General features: G+C 53.2%; 1 protein-coding gene across 7 annotated transcripts; it reads left to right on the forward strand.

The window, feature by feature from the left end:
• Positions 1-315: 315 nt before the first annotated feature.
• On the forward strand, positions 316-12,156 carry BRD2 (bromodomain containing 2). 7 transcript variants are annotated; one of them, XM_019985212.2, is made up of 13 exons: positions 316-506; positions 3,100-4,422; positions 5,980-6,283; positions 6,893-7,030; positions 7,792-7,930; positions 8,011-8,225; positions 8,319-8,693; positions 9,215-9,343; positions 9,528-9,779; positions 9,899-10,164; positions 10,640-10,944; positions 11,179-11,301; positions 11,408-12,156. In XM_019985212.2, exons 2-13 carry the CDS (start codon positions 4,394-4,396, stop codon positions 11,542-11,544), a joined length of 2,412 nt encoding a protein of 803 aa, XP_019840771.1. In that variant the 5' UTR covers positions 316-506; positions 3,100-4,393; the 3' UTR covers positions 11,545-12,156. The 7 variants fall into 7 exon arrangements, with proteins under 7 accessions (XP_019840771.1, XP_070633908.1, XP_070633905.1 ...); XM_070777807.1 differs by lacking the exon at positions 5,980-6,283 and adding an exon at positions 6,535-6,626 and having other exon boundaries at positions 322-506; XM_070777804.1 differs by lacking the exon at positions 316-506 and adding an exon at positions 1,790-1,955.
• Positions 12,157-12,430: the final 274 nt, after the last annotated feature.

Below are 12,430 nucleotides of genomic sequence, written 5' to 3' on the forward strand. Positions count from 1 at the left end.
CTCTCCTTTCCCCTCCCCCAAGCCGGTCGCACCCTTGCGCCTGCGCAGTGCACGTTCCCGGGCTGCGGCAGCCATGCTGAACCCGTACGGCGCTAGTAGTGGGGGGGATAGGGTCGAGGACAGCGGGATAGGCAGCCGAGGATGTGGAGAAGCAGCGGCGTTAGGGTGCTTTGGGTGTGTAGAGAAAGGCCTGGGCCATGCGGCTCCCTTGGCCCCTTGCGCGACCCCCGAGAACCTTCGGAAAAATCGGCCCCCGTGGCGGTGGGGAGGGGGGGTGGCTGGCACGTGACCCGGATCAGCCAATCTGGGTGACGCTGACGTGGCCGCGCGGTCCCGATGCTCTCCCCACCCCCCAGCTCGGCCGGGAAGGGAGGGGCTGGGGGCTACGCCCCCTCCCCCCACTCAACCTCAGTTTCCGGGGGGGGGGTGACACCCCGGATTACATCCTCCCCCCGCACCAAGCCAAGGGGAACAGTGGAGCCCCCCTGGAAGGTTCCGGGATCCAGGTGAGAAGGGGCCCTTGCTGGGCGGGCATGTTGTCAGTCATTTAAATGTCTAACCAATGGTGGGGAGTCCGAGAAGGAGATTCTTGGGGTGCAGAGAAGAACCCTGAGGGTGGGAGCATTTGTCTTTCAAACAGTTTACAGCCAATGGGAGCGGGGAGGGGGCGAGCAGGCGAGGGCCCCTCGGGTGGGGGAGGGGAATGGCCAACCTCTGTCTTCTTACCAGTCGGAGGGCAAAGGGGCCTGGGGGCGGTATGACCCCCCCCCCCGATTCCATTCGTCCCTTGGGGGTACAGGAGCCTGGAGCCAGGTGAGAAGGGATCCTTTTGGCGGCCTGAGGGTGGGGTGATCTAGTGGGCTGAGGAGTGGGAGTGGTGACTATAGTTCCTACTCCTAGAGGGGAATGCTGAGAGTTGGCAGCCCAGGCTGTGAACTGAGATTGTTCCCAGGCGCCCACTCCCTTTCTCCCCAGAGGCTGTAGAAGGAGCATTTCTGTGCTGCTGTTGTGTCAGCGGTAGGAACCTGGCAGTCATCACATGGCATGGTGGAGGTTACGCTTCGAGTGGGTTATCGAATTTGTGTGCATTCACGTGGACCTGGCCTGCGGAGCCTTCTAAATAAACCTTGGTTGCCCCGGCGGGGTCTTAGCTGAGCATGTGTCTATCACCGGCTGGGGAGAGTTTGCAGGCTAGAAGCTTGGGGTCTTCTTTGGATCAGGAACCAGGCCCAACGGGGGTCTCGGGAGAGGTTGAAAATCGTGGCTTGAGACACAGGAGAGTGAGTCTCCGGACCTGGAATGATTTCACAGCTCCCAAAGTTTCAGTTTTCTCCTGGGTGGTGTCTTTTGCCTTCTTCATCCCCTCCCCCACTCCTGAACAGTCTCTCCTTGTGTATTGCGGAGGAGGGAGCGGAAAGGAGGGAAGAGTTACTTTTCCAAATTACTGAGTACAAGTAGCCTCCCGTGTGACTCATTTGGGGGAAGGGACGCTTGGGAGGCAGAGGAGAACAGTGATTTTCCGGAATGCAGGGAAATAAGCCAGAATGTCTGGATGCCCTTCCACTTTCTAATAAGGCCCTGTGGTCTCTCGACCTCTTAACTTTTTCCTCCCAGACCGGCCCTCAGATAGGCCTCTGTGCAAGGCCCCTCGTGGAAGAATGGCAGATTGGGGAGGCTGGGCCACTAGGGGGAGGGGGAGGGGAGAAGGCCTCTGCGAAAGTTGCTGTGTCATTGCTCTCCTTGCTGCAGCCACCCGGGCGGGCCCGCTTGTACTTTTGAGGCCGAGGCCTGATCGGAGGGGGGGAGGAGAGGAGAGACTGCCGTCCCTGTGCGTGCTTCCCCCCCACCCCCGCAGGGTTTGCCCGAGTCTGGTGGTCGAGAAGACGAAAGGTTGACGGCCATTTTAGACGCAGTAACCGAGGTTAAGGCTCCAGGGCTGCTACGAAGGAAAGAGGGTAACAGTTCGAGGACTTATGCCCTCACGAAGCCCTGCGGTTGGGGGGGGGGGGGGGGGGCGGATCTTATATTCTTTGACTTTTATGATTAATTTCCTTATTCAGATACGCATAGACTGTCTTCTTGGTAGCCAGAAAAGGGGACAAGGAGGAGGGGGGGAGGGCCCCCAACTAAAGGCTGGGCGGGGGAAATTCTTTCCCTCTCTTTGAAGGGGACCGGGGAAGTCCAAGCGATGGCTTTAGCGATCCTAACCTTGCGCTGCGACTCTATTCACACGTAGTCTGTAACCTTATTCGGGTTACTAGGTGGTGGGAAAGATTGAGTGGGCTGGGGGGGAGGGGGCGAAATTGAGCTCCCAAAATGGCTCCTGCCCCTCCTCGGAGGCGGACGGCCCGGGGGGAGGGGGGAGGGGAGAGGAGGAGGGGGAGGGCTAGTCGGAGCCGCAGCCGCCTCCTCCTCCGCTCGCCCTCCTCCCTGGCGCTGACCGATAGACCAGCCGCTCCGTGGGGAGGACTCCGGACCCTCGTGGGGGGGATGGGGGAGCCCTTCCGCCCCCCCGACGCCAGGACCCTAAGAGAGGGTGCGGGCCCGCCTTCGGAGAGGGGGGAAGGGCGGGCAGCGTGGGGAGAGGTCTGAGCTCGCCAGGAGGGGGAGGGTGCGCACCCTGATTCGCCCCTCGAAGGCCTTGTTTTTTCCGCTCTGAGCCAGACACCGGAGAGAAGTTTGGGGAGGAGGTGGGTTTCATTTTACAGGGTATACGGGTGCTTTTGTTGGAGATTTTGCTCCCACTAAAGGGTTGCCGAGGTTTTGTCGACCAGGTAGATATTTGTATTGGTAACTGAAGGTATCAGAGGGAGGGATTGAAAAGGTGCTTGGGGTGCAAGTATTTAGAACGTGGTCTCTGTTTAGTTGCCTTGGAGAGAAGCCTTTGAGTTCACAGAGGGTAGATTCTGGGGCGCGTTTTTTATTTCGACTGCTTGGCCTGGGGAAGGAAGAGGATTTGAAGGCTCTGGTTAATTCTGCACTTTTGATTGCGAAGCACAGGAACGTTAGGTGCCTTCCTCGCTGTGTTTGGGAGCCCTCGGCCGTTTGCCAGAGTGGCAGGCCGCGGCTTCTAAGATGGCGTCTTCTTCCTCATTTCAGGTTCTTCACTGCGGCGGCCGCCTCATTCCCGAGAACAACCACCGCCGGCGTCCTGTGGCCACACCCCGGCGGGCCGATCCTGGCTACGCCCACGCGGCCCCCTCCAATCCTGCCGGCCTGGCCAATGGAGGAACTACGAATGGCACGACCTGCCCAAGCTTGGCAGTCGCCAGTCGCACTGGGCTTGGACGGCTGGAAAGACTTTGTTGGAAGGGGAGGCAGGGAGAGGGTGCTGCACCCCTGCCAACCTCCCTTTTTCCCTGGAGTTGCCGAACCACAGCGCAGCCAATTGGCTCAGAGATGTGGCGGGTTGCCGCTTCCCTGGGGGTCTATGCGGCACTCTTCTGCCTGGTGACTGACGCTTTGGAAATGAGGTTTATGACGTCATCGCTTCCGCCGACCAATAGAAAACGCTCCCGCGGAGAGGTGTTCCTCCCCCTTCGACTCTGCTTCTTCACGCGCGTGAGCGAGCGAGCGCGCGCGAAGGGGGTGGGGGAAATCGCGAGCACGGTGGCGCGCATGAGCGGCGAGGCTCCTCCCCCTTGCCTATATATAAAGGGCTGGCGCGGGGCTCGGAGGCGCCATTTCGCGCTGGAGTGGAGCAGCCTCTAGAACGAGCTGGAGGATTCTGCGTATCTACACAGAGCCTTCGAGTCGTCTGGGGCCGCCATTACAATCCACGTCCATCCGCTTGGAAATGGCCTTCGTCTCGGCCTATGACCGGCCCCGGCGGACAGTACAGACCCCATAGAAGCCCCCGAAGCTCCCCTTTTTCGGGCCCCGCCCAGTTCTCGGAGTCTGTCCACCCCCTCTACTCCGCCCTCAAGAGGATTTCAAAGATGGAGGCGGCGGCTCCCTAAACCATTTTTCGTGTTCATCCGCCTCCATCCGAGATCGAAACGGGACGTCGTCCGCCCCGGACGGTCCTGGCAGGAAGAGGGGATCCTTGCAGACCAACGGCGGGCAGTATTGGCGACGGTGTCTGGGATCGGGGGCCGTCCTGGGGTTTGAAGAGCCCGTCCCCTTTCGCTCGCCCGCCTCAGCTGAGGCCGCCGCCATTTTCTCGCTGTCCGCCTCCTGCGGAGCGCGCCAAGCTGCTGGGAGTTCTCCGAGGGACAGCGGAGGAGATTGCTTTCGTGCCAGCCCGGCGGGGTGGGTTGTCGCCTGGAGGGCCGAGGGCAGCGGCCCCCGCCCTCCCCCCACTTCCCGGGTTATGCTGGACCGGGAGGTAAGGGGAACCGAGGCCACCCGGACTTTCCGCGGCTGAGGGCAGCGCCGGTTCCCCGTGGTCAAGATGCTGCAAAACGTGACTCCCCACAACAAGTACGTCCCTGCGAGCCGCGTGTGGGAAGGGGGCGTTGGGGGGCCGCGGCGCGCGCGGGTGAGGTGCCGAGTTCGGAGGGAGTGCGGAACCGACTCGGGCGCGTTGCTGTTTCGTGGCGCAACTGTTGGCTGTCGAGGCTCGCGGAGGGGGGTGAGCGGCGGTTTGGGGACTGTGGTAGCGGCCGCAGATCCTACGTATGGAGGGAGCGCAGGTAATTTACACGTTACTTTTCCGCTGTGGTCAGATTTTGGCTGAGTCGGGCAGAGCGAGGTGGCGGCGGAATATGCAACGGGGGAGGACTTGGATGGGGCAGCAGGTCCTGAGGGTAGTGGGTCTGGTGTCTAAGCGACCGTTTGTCCGGCCTTCAGTGGCTGGGGTTCGTGGCCACATCTTGTGCTTTACAGGGTTGCCATGGTGATAGAGCTTTGGGGACTGAAAACGGGGATTCCCTGAGTAGGGTACAAGGCCCACTCTTACTCTGGGTTCCTAATGTCGGGGATAGGTCCCTTTTCCGTGAGTGGTTTGGTTTTGTGTTGAGTGTGTTGTGTTGCAGAAGATTGGATTTCTTGTCGTTTGTGTGTGTGTATATGAGAGGTACCATCGAGAGTTTCCTTCAGGGTAGAAAGGTGGAGCTAAGCTCTGGGATGTAAACAATGAGATCTTGGGCCTTGGGTAAACCTGGTCCTGAGGAGCCCCAGAGAGAACGTAAACTTGATGCATTGTTGGCCTTTGATCTCTAGAGGTGATGCTACAGTGGAGCCTGTTAATGGCATCGCAGCTTTTGGCAGAGGTTGGGTAGGGGGAGGTCTGTATCACTTTTATGGGGGAATTTGCTGACCTTGACTGTTCAGACAGCTCTGTTTTTTTGAGTCCTTTCGACGGAGGAGACTGAATTTGCGAATAGTTAATTCCTGGAGGCTGGTAGCTTGAGGTATTCCAGGCTGTGAAGTCTGACAAATACTCGCTTGTCTGGTTCCTTTTTTTTCTTGGTATGGATCCGTTAGATTGCTGGCCCGTTGTTTGGAGTTAACTATTCCGAGCTTTGTGGAGAGTGCTGATCCCTTCTGTACAGGTGGATTCTTAGGTGTCTGTCTCATCAGCGATTTATGAAATTTTCTGTTTTGTTTCTTTAGATCCGTTCCCCTCAGGCTCAACCACCATGGCAACCACCAAGCCCCTAGTGAGGAGGAAGCTTGGGGCTTGAGTTTCTTGGCTCCACCCATTTTGCTTAAGTTCTGTCCTCCTAAGGCTGTGATTCTTAAATGGCTGGGCCCTATGAGAAGCTACTTGGGCTTTTTCACTTTAAAACAGGTGAAGAAGCCTATCAGATTTTAAGAACTCAGAAGATAGGGCTTCTGTGGGTGTAGAAAAGGCGATAAGAGGTACAAGAACAAAAGCTCCACGGATTGTTTGGATACTGGATTCGTTTTCATAATCTTTACCACCGTTTTCACTTGATTCCAAGCCTAGATGTGCTGAGTGCAAATCTGTGAATTGTGGAATTCTACTAAATTCCACCAGATTACCACATCTGATTTTGTTTCCTATCTTCACAGGCTCCCTGGGGAGGGGAATGCAGGGTTACTGGGCCTGGGCCCAGAAGCAGCAGCGCCTGGGAAAAGGATTCGAAAGCCGTCTCTATTGTATGAGGGATTCGAGAGTCCCACAATGGCTTCAGTGCCGGCTTTGCAACTAACCCCTGCCAACCCACCACCTCCTGAGGTGTCCAATCCCAAAAAGCCAGGACGGGTTACCAACCAGTTGCAATATCTGCACAAGGTGGTGATGAAGGCTCTATGGAAACATCAGTTTGCATGGCCTTTCCGGCAACCTGTGGATGCCGTCAAACTGGGTTTGCCGGTGAGTGGAGAGGTTGGAGTGGGGAGGTATGGAAATGAAGAAGAATGCGTGTGCATGGAGGTGGGCTGCCTAGTGTAGGTAGGTGCTGCGGCCCCTAGGGAGTTCCCATTTCTACCCTGTAGGGCAGATAGCCACCAGATTTCTAGATTTTTGGTCCTTTGTGATTGATCCAACCGCTTGCTATCTAGGGTCTCTCATTGTGCCCTCCATGTGTCCTTCCTTAACTTTTGTGCCCTGGCTCCATTTTACAGATTCCCACCCCAGGTTGGGAGAGGACCACGGTGGCCAAAATTCTTAGCTTCTTCCTTTCCCTCATGCAGCCCATGGATAGCCAGCCCCAGAGGTAATGTCACAGGATGGGAAACTTTTCCAGAGTGGGTGGGAGATGGGTGGTTAGAGCAAGGCAATAGGGGTCTCCTTATGGGTGATCAGAGTTCTGTTCCCATTTTTTATCCCTATCCCATAGTTTTAATTGGGGCCGCAGTTGAGACTATGTACTCCCCTGACAGACTTGGGCGGGTGTGTGTATGTGTGTGTGTTGGGGTTGGTAGTTTGCCTGAGAACAGGCATTTTTCTTTCTTTGGTCTGACCTACCACTTTTTTCTTTAGGATTATCACAAAATTATAAAGCAGCCTATGGATATGGGTACTATCAAGAGGAGACTTGAAAACAACTACTATTGGGCTGCCTCAGAGTGTATGCAGGATTTCAACACCATGTTCACCAACTGCTACATCTACAACAAGGTGAGTTTTTGTCTGTTATTAGTTAGGGAGAGCGGAAAAGGCAATGACACCCCACTCCAGTACTCTTGCCTGGAAAATCCCATGAATGGAGGAGCCTGGTGGGCTGCAGTCCATGGGGTCGCCGAGGGTCGGACACGACTGAGTGACTTCACTTTCACTTTTCACTTTCATGCATTGGAGGAGGAAATGGCAACCCACTCCAGTGTTCTTGCCTGGAGAATCCCAAGGACGGGGGAGCCTAGTGGGCTGCCGTCTATGGGGTCGCACAGAGTCGGACATGACTGAAGTGACTTAGCAGCAGCAGTTGGGGAGAGAGTGCATTTCTTAACACTACTTTATCATTGTAAAGTTTAAATCTTTTACTGAAGGTGTTCTCAGTAGTTTGGTATCTAGAAAGTCTGTTTGCAAAGGTACCACTGCAAACAGTGATGTGGCTTCAGAGATCCAGGATTAAGAGATGTTGAAATACAGCACTGCTGACGGTCTTGTGAATAGTGGCCTTATTTCTCAGAAATCTCAGGAGACTTGCGTAGAAGAGAAACTGATCAACTCTGAATCTCTCACTTTTTATCTTTGTTGCATATTGAGGGGCAAAGTTGGAAGAGATAAAGGGAAATGAGTGGCCCACTGTAGGTAATTTTTAGCACTTTGATGGAGTTGTGTAAGGGAGTAGTGATGATGCCTGGGGCTAGGTATTTCCCAGAGAAAATGGTTTTACCTCTCTCCTTAGCATTTGAACTTTTTGTTTGTGTTTCCTGTAGCCCACTGATGATATTGTCCTGATGGCACAAACGCTGGAAAAGATCTTTCTGCAGAAAGTGGCATCAATGCCACAAGAAGAACAAGAACTTGTGGTTACTATCCCTAAGAACAGCCACAAGAAAGGGGCCAAATTGGCAGGTAGGAAGAGAAGGAGTTTTGCTAATAGAGACCAAAAGATGGGAATGAAAATCAGACTAAACTCTCTTTCTGCCCTCCAGCGCTCCAGGGTAGTATCACCAGTGCCCACCAGGTGCCTGCCGTCTCTTCTGTGTCTCACACTGCCCTGTATACGCCACCACCTGAGATACCTACCACTGTCCTCAACATTCCCCACCCGTCGGTCATCTCTTCTCCCCTTCTCAAGTCCTTGCACTCCGCTGGACCCCCACTCCTTGCTGTCTCTGCAGCTCCCCCAGCACAGCCCCTTGCCAAGGTATACATCTATGGATATCTTTGGGGTAATGAGGAGGAAAAGGTCTTAAATGGGGTGGATCCAGAGTAAAAGGCACCTGTCTTTTCTCCACAGAAAAAGGGGGTAAAGCGGAAAGCAGATACTACCACCCCTACACCTACAGCTATCCTGGCTCCTGGGTCCCCAGCTAGCCCTCCAGGGGGTCTGGAGCCTAAGGCAGCACGGCTCCCCCCTGTGCGTAGAGAAAGTGGCCGCCCTATCAAGCCCCCACGCAAAGACTTGCCTGACTCTCAGCAACAACACCAGAGCTCCAAGAAAGGAAAGCTGTCGGAACAGTTAAAACATTGCAATGGCATTTTGAAGGAATTACTGTCTAAGAAGCATGCTGCCTATGCCTGGCCTTTCTATAAACCAGTGGACGCTTCTGCTCTTGGCCTGCATGACTACCATGACATCATTAAGCACCCCATGGACCTCAGCACTGTCAAGGTACCCACTGCATGGGGCAGATGGGATACTCAGGCAGTGATTGGAACCTAAGGATCAATAAAACAGTCACTTTTTATGGGCGTGCAGCTATCTTGGTGTTTTACTTTTACAAAATAGTGAGGCAGAAGGTCACATACTCTAATGAGTCCATATTTTCTGGAATTGGAAACAATGTGGTGGGTTTTACGTTCAGAGCATCACTCCTTGTCCTCAGGTCCTATCTACTGGAAGTGTTGGGTTAGGGTAGGTGAGTAAAGGGGTAGCCCAATAGTTGGAGGCCACACACACCTCCACTTTTCGCTTAGAAATAATGGGTTTTTCCCCTTAGACATAGATATTTATTCAGCCCACCCAAATTCCTTTGACTTCAAACTTGAGCCCCAGGGTATAGGTCCTTCCTGTCATGTACATCCCACCCCCCACTGTGCTGTCTAGAGGGCTGTTCTTGGCAGTGTCTGGGCCTGGCAGGGAAAGGTGAGTCTCCCTGCCTGTGCAGCTTCTGATGCTGCCTCCTTCTGCAGCGGAAGATGGAGAATCGCGATTACCGGGACGCACAGGAGTTTGCTGCTGACGTGCGGCTTATGTTCTCCAACTGCTATAAGTATAATCCTCCAGACCATGATGTTGTGGCCATGGCGCGAAAGTTACAGGTGAGTGTCAAGGTCGGAGTTTGAAGAATAAATGAAGCTGGGGGAAGGGATTTTGCCATCTGTGCTGCATAGCCTGAACATGAGGTTCCCCAATCTATGCAGTTGTATGTTGGAGCTGCCAAATGGCTGGGTATGATCAGGGCATATCTACTAGCCTGGTTTTGAGTCTGCTGTCTCTTTCTAGGATGTATTTGAGTTCCGTTATGCCAAAATGCCAGATGAACCACTGGAACCAGGGCCTTTACCAGTCTCTACTGCCTTGCCCCCTGGCTTGGCCAAGTCATCTTCAGAGTCCTCCAGCGAGGAAAGTAGCAGTGAGAGTTCTTCTGAGGAAGAGGAGGAGGAAGATGAGGACGAGGAGGAGGAGGAAGAAGAAAGTGAGAGCTCTGACTCCGAGGAAGAAAGGGCTCATCGCTTGGCTGAACTACAGGAACAGGTACTTTGTTACTGTTGAGTTTACTGGGTGAGGTTCATGCTGTCTTTGGCTTGATTTTTTTTTTTTCCCCATTGCTTTATCTATGTATTTTTTTCAATTTGTTTCTGTTTTCTCTCAAGCTTAGAGCAGTACATGAACAACTGGCTGCCTTGTCCCAAGGCCCAATATCCAAGCCCAAGCGAAAGAGAGAGAAAAAAGAGAAAAAGAAGAAACGGAAGGCAGAGAAGCATCGAGGCCGAGCTGGGGCTGATGAAGATGACAAAGGCCCTCGAGCACCCCGCCCGTCTCAGCCCAAGAAGTCCAAGAAGGCGGGTGGCGGTGGGAGCAGTGGCGCTGCTACTCTGGGTCCCCCTGGCTTTGGGCCTTCTGGAGGAGGGGCCACCAAGTGAGTTCTCACAGGGACGGAGGCAGAGATTTCTCCCAGCGCTTGCAGTTTTCTCTAGTGATTTTTTTTTTTTTTTTTCTGGCAAGTGTCCAGATGATTAAATAGACCTTGAAGAATATAGGGTCTTTTGAAGCTGCTACCTACCCCTCTCTAAGCCAGAGTCTGTACTTTTTTGTATATTCTTTTTTTCTGTATTCGGGGATGGGTTAGTGCTTTAGGTACAAAAAAAAACAATAGACCTGTGCTGACGTACTTGTATTTATTTTTCAAAGCCCAACTGAGATTAATATAAAATATCTGTTGTGTAAAGAAGCTCTGCTCCCCTGAGGAGCACACATGTGTCCTGTAGCCCATCTCTGACTCACTCATTTGCCTTAATGGAAACAGTTGTTCAGGCAAGAAATCCAGATCACTGGATTAAGTAGAATGTGTTGAGGTAATGCGTTCCCCCAAGTGATAATTTTCTTTTGCTCAGACTCCCCAAAAAGGCCACAAAGACAGCCCCACCTGCCCTGCCTGCTGGCTACGACTCAGAGGAGGAGGAAGAAAGCAGGCCCATGAGTTACGATGAGAAGCGGCAGTTGAGCCTGGACATCAACAAGTTGCCCGGGGAGAAACTGGGTCGCGTTGTGCACATAATCCAAGCCAGGGAGCCCTCTTTACGTGACTCAAACCCAGAAGAAATTGAGATAGATTTTGAAACACTCAAGCCGTCCACACTTAGAGAGCTTGAACGTTACGTTCTTTCCTGCCTGCGAAAGAAACCTCGGAAGCCGTATAGTGAGTATGAAATGAGATTCCCAAGTTGCCTTAGCGAATTCTTGTGCGGTTCTGAGGACAATTTAGAGAAGGAGGTGGGGGGGTATGCTTGATGCACTTGGAATCATCAGTTCCTGGGATGATGGGTTGCATTAGTTGCTTCCTTAAGTTCAAGAAAGGCATTTGGCAACAACAGGGGACAGGGAAACCGGAGTGCTCCTGGCTATGTTAGTCCTGGTTTCTTTTCTTCTCTAGCTATTAAAAAGCCTGTGGGAAAGACAAAGGAGGAACTGGCTTTGGAGAAGAAGCGGGAACTAGAAAAGCGGTTACAAGATGTTAGTGGGCAGCTCAATTCTACCAAAAAGCCCCCCAAGAAAGGTGAGTGTCCCATAAGCCACTGTGAGTTCATTACATCTTGCCCTCTTGGTTCTTCAAAAGTGGAATGTAGGTTTACACATTTTTAAACTTCACCTCTGTTCTTCAGCGAGTGAGAAAACAGAGACATCCTCAGCACAGCAGGTAGCGGTGTCCCGCCTCAGCGCTTCCAGCTCCAGCTCGGATTCCAGCTCCTCTTCTTCATCTTCCTCCTCTTCAGACACCAGTGATTCAGACTCAGGCTAAAGGGCCAGGCCAGATGGGGCAGGAGGCTCCGCAGGACCGGACCCCTAGACCGCCCTGCCCCGCCCGCTCCCTCCCTGTGCTGTGACACTTCTCATCTCACCCCCTCCCCCCTCTGTGAGAGAGCTGGCTCTGCAGGGGGGAGGGATGCAGGGACAAGACTAAAGGAGGGACAGAAAAATGGACAAAAGAGGACTGAGCTCCCAGCCCCGTGGAGAGTGCCCCCATAGGCATAGAGCCCCCATTCAAAATGGCTGGGGCAGGCAGGGGTATCGGGTGGGAATGGGCAGAGGCCCTGATACAGGCTTACTGAGGTCACAGCTGCCCTGTTCACTTAGAAGGGCCCTGTTTTGAGATTGTTTGTTCTAATTTATTTTAAGCTAGGTAAGGCTGAAGAGGGGTGGGGCCATGGTCCCTCAGCTTCCATGGGGAGGGAGGAAGGGGGAGCTCTTTTTTTACGTTGACTTTTTTTTTCTACTCAGTTTTCCCTTTTCCTTCTGCTCCATTTGGGGACCCTGGGGGTTTCAGTCATCTCCCCAATTGGTCCCCTGGATTGTCTTTTCTTTTGTCTGTTGATTCTAACTTGTAAATAAAGAAATATTATTCATGTTCTGAGTTCATTACCTTAATGATGGTGGTTTTTTGTAGTTGCTTCAGAACAAATGGAATACACTTAATTTTGAGGAATATTGGGGGTGGGTGGGAAGAAGGATCATCCTGTTTTAAATAAATCAGTAGGCTGTTGCTGTGATAAAAGTGCATCTGCCCTTTGTAAAGTGAATCCTCCAGGATAACTTAAGTTTCACAATCTGCTCTGATTCAGATGAAGCCAACACCTGGCTCATTTGGCCAAGAGTTTCAAACTCAGGACTTTAAACAGGCTCAGATT

This window comes from Bos indicus, chromosome 23, assembly GCF_029378745.1.
Source record: "Bos indicus isolate NIAB-ARS_2022 breed Sahiwal x Tharparkar chromosome 23, NIAB-ARS_B.indTharparkar_mat_pri_1.0, whole genome shotgun sequence".
In the NCBI taxonomy this organism is placed as follows: Eukaryota; Metazoa; Chordata; class Mammalia; order Artiodactyla; family Bovidae; genus Bos; species Bos indicus.

Coding starts and splice junctions, on each gene's coding strand:
- BRD2 (XM_019985212.2), top strand. CDS start 4,394: ATGCTGCAAAACGTGACTCCCCACAACAA. Junction 4,423..5,979: donor AACGTGACTCCCCACAACAA/GTACGTCCCTGC, acceptor CTATCTTCACAG/GCTCCCTGGGGAGGGGAATG. Junction 8,226..8,318: donor CAGCACAGCCCCTTGCCAAG/GTATACATCTAT, acceptor TTTTCTCCACAG/AAAAAGGGGGTAAAGCGGAA.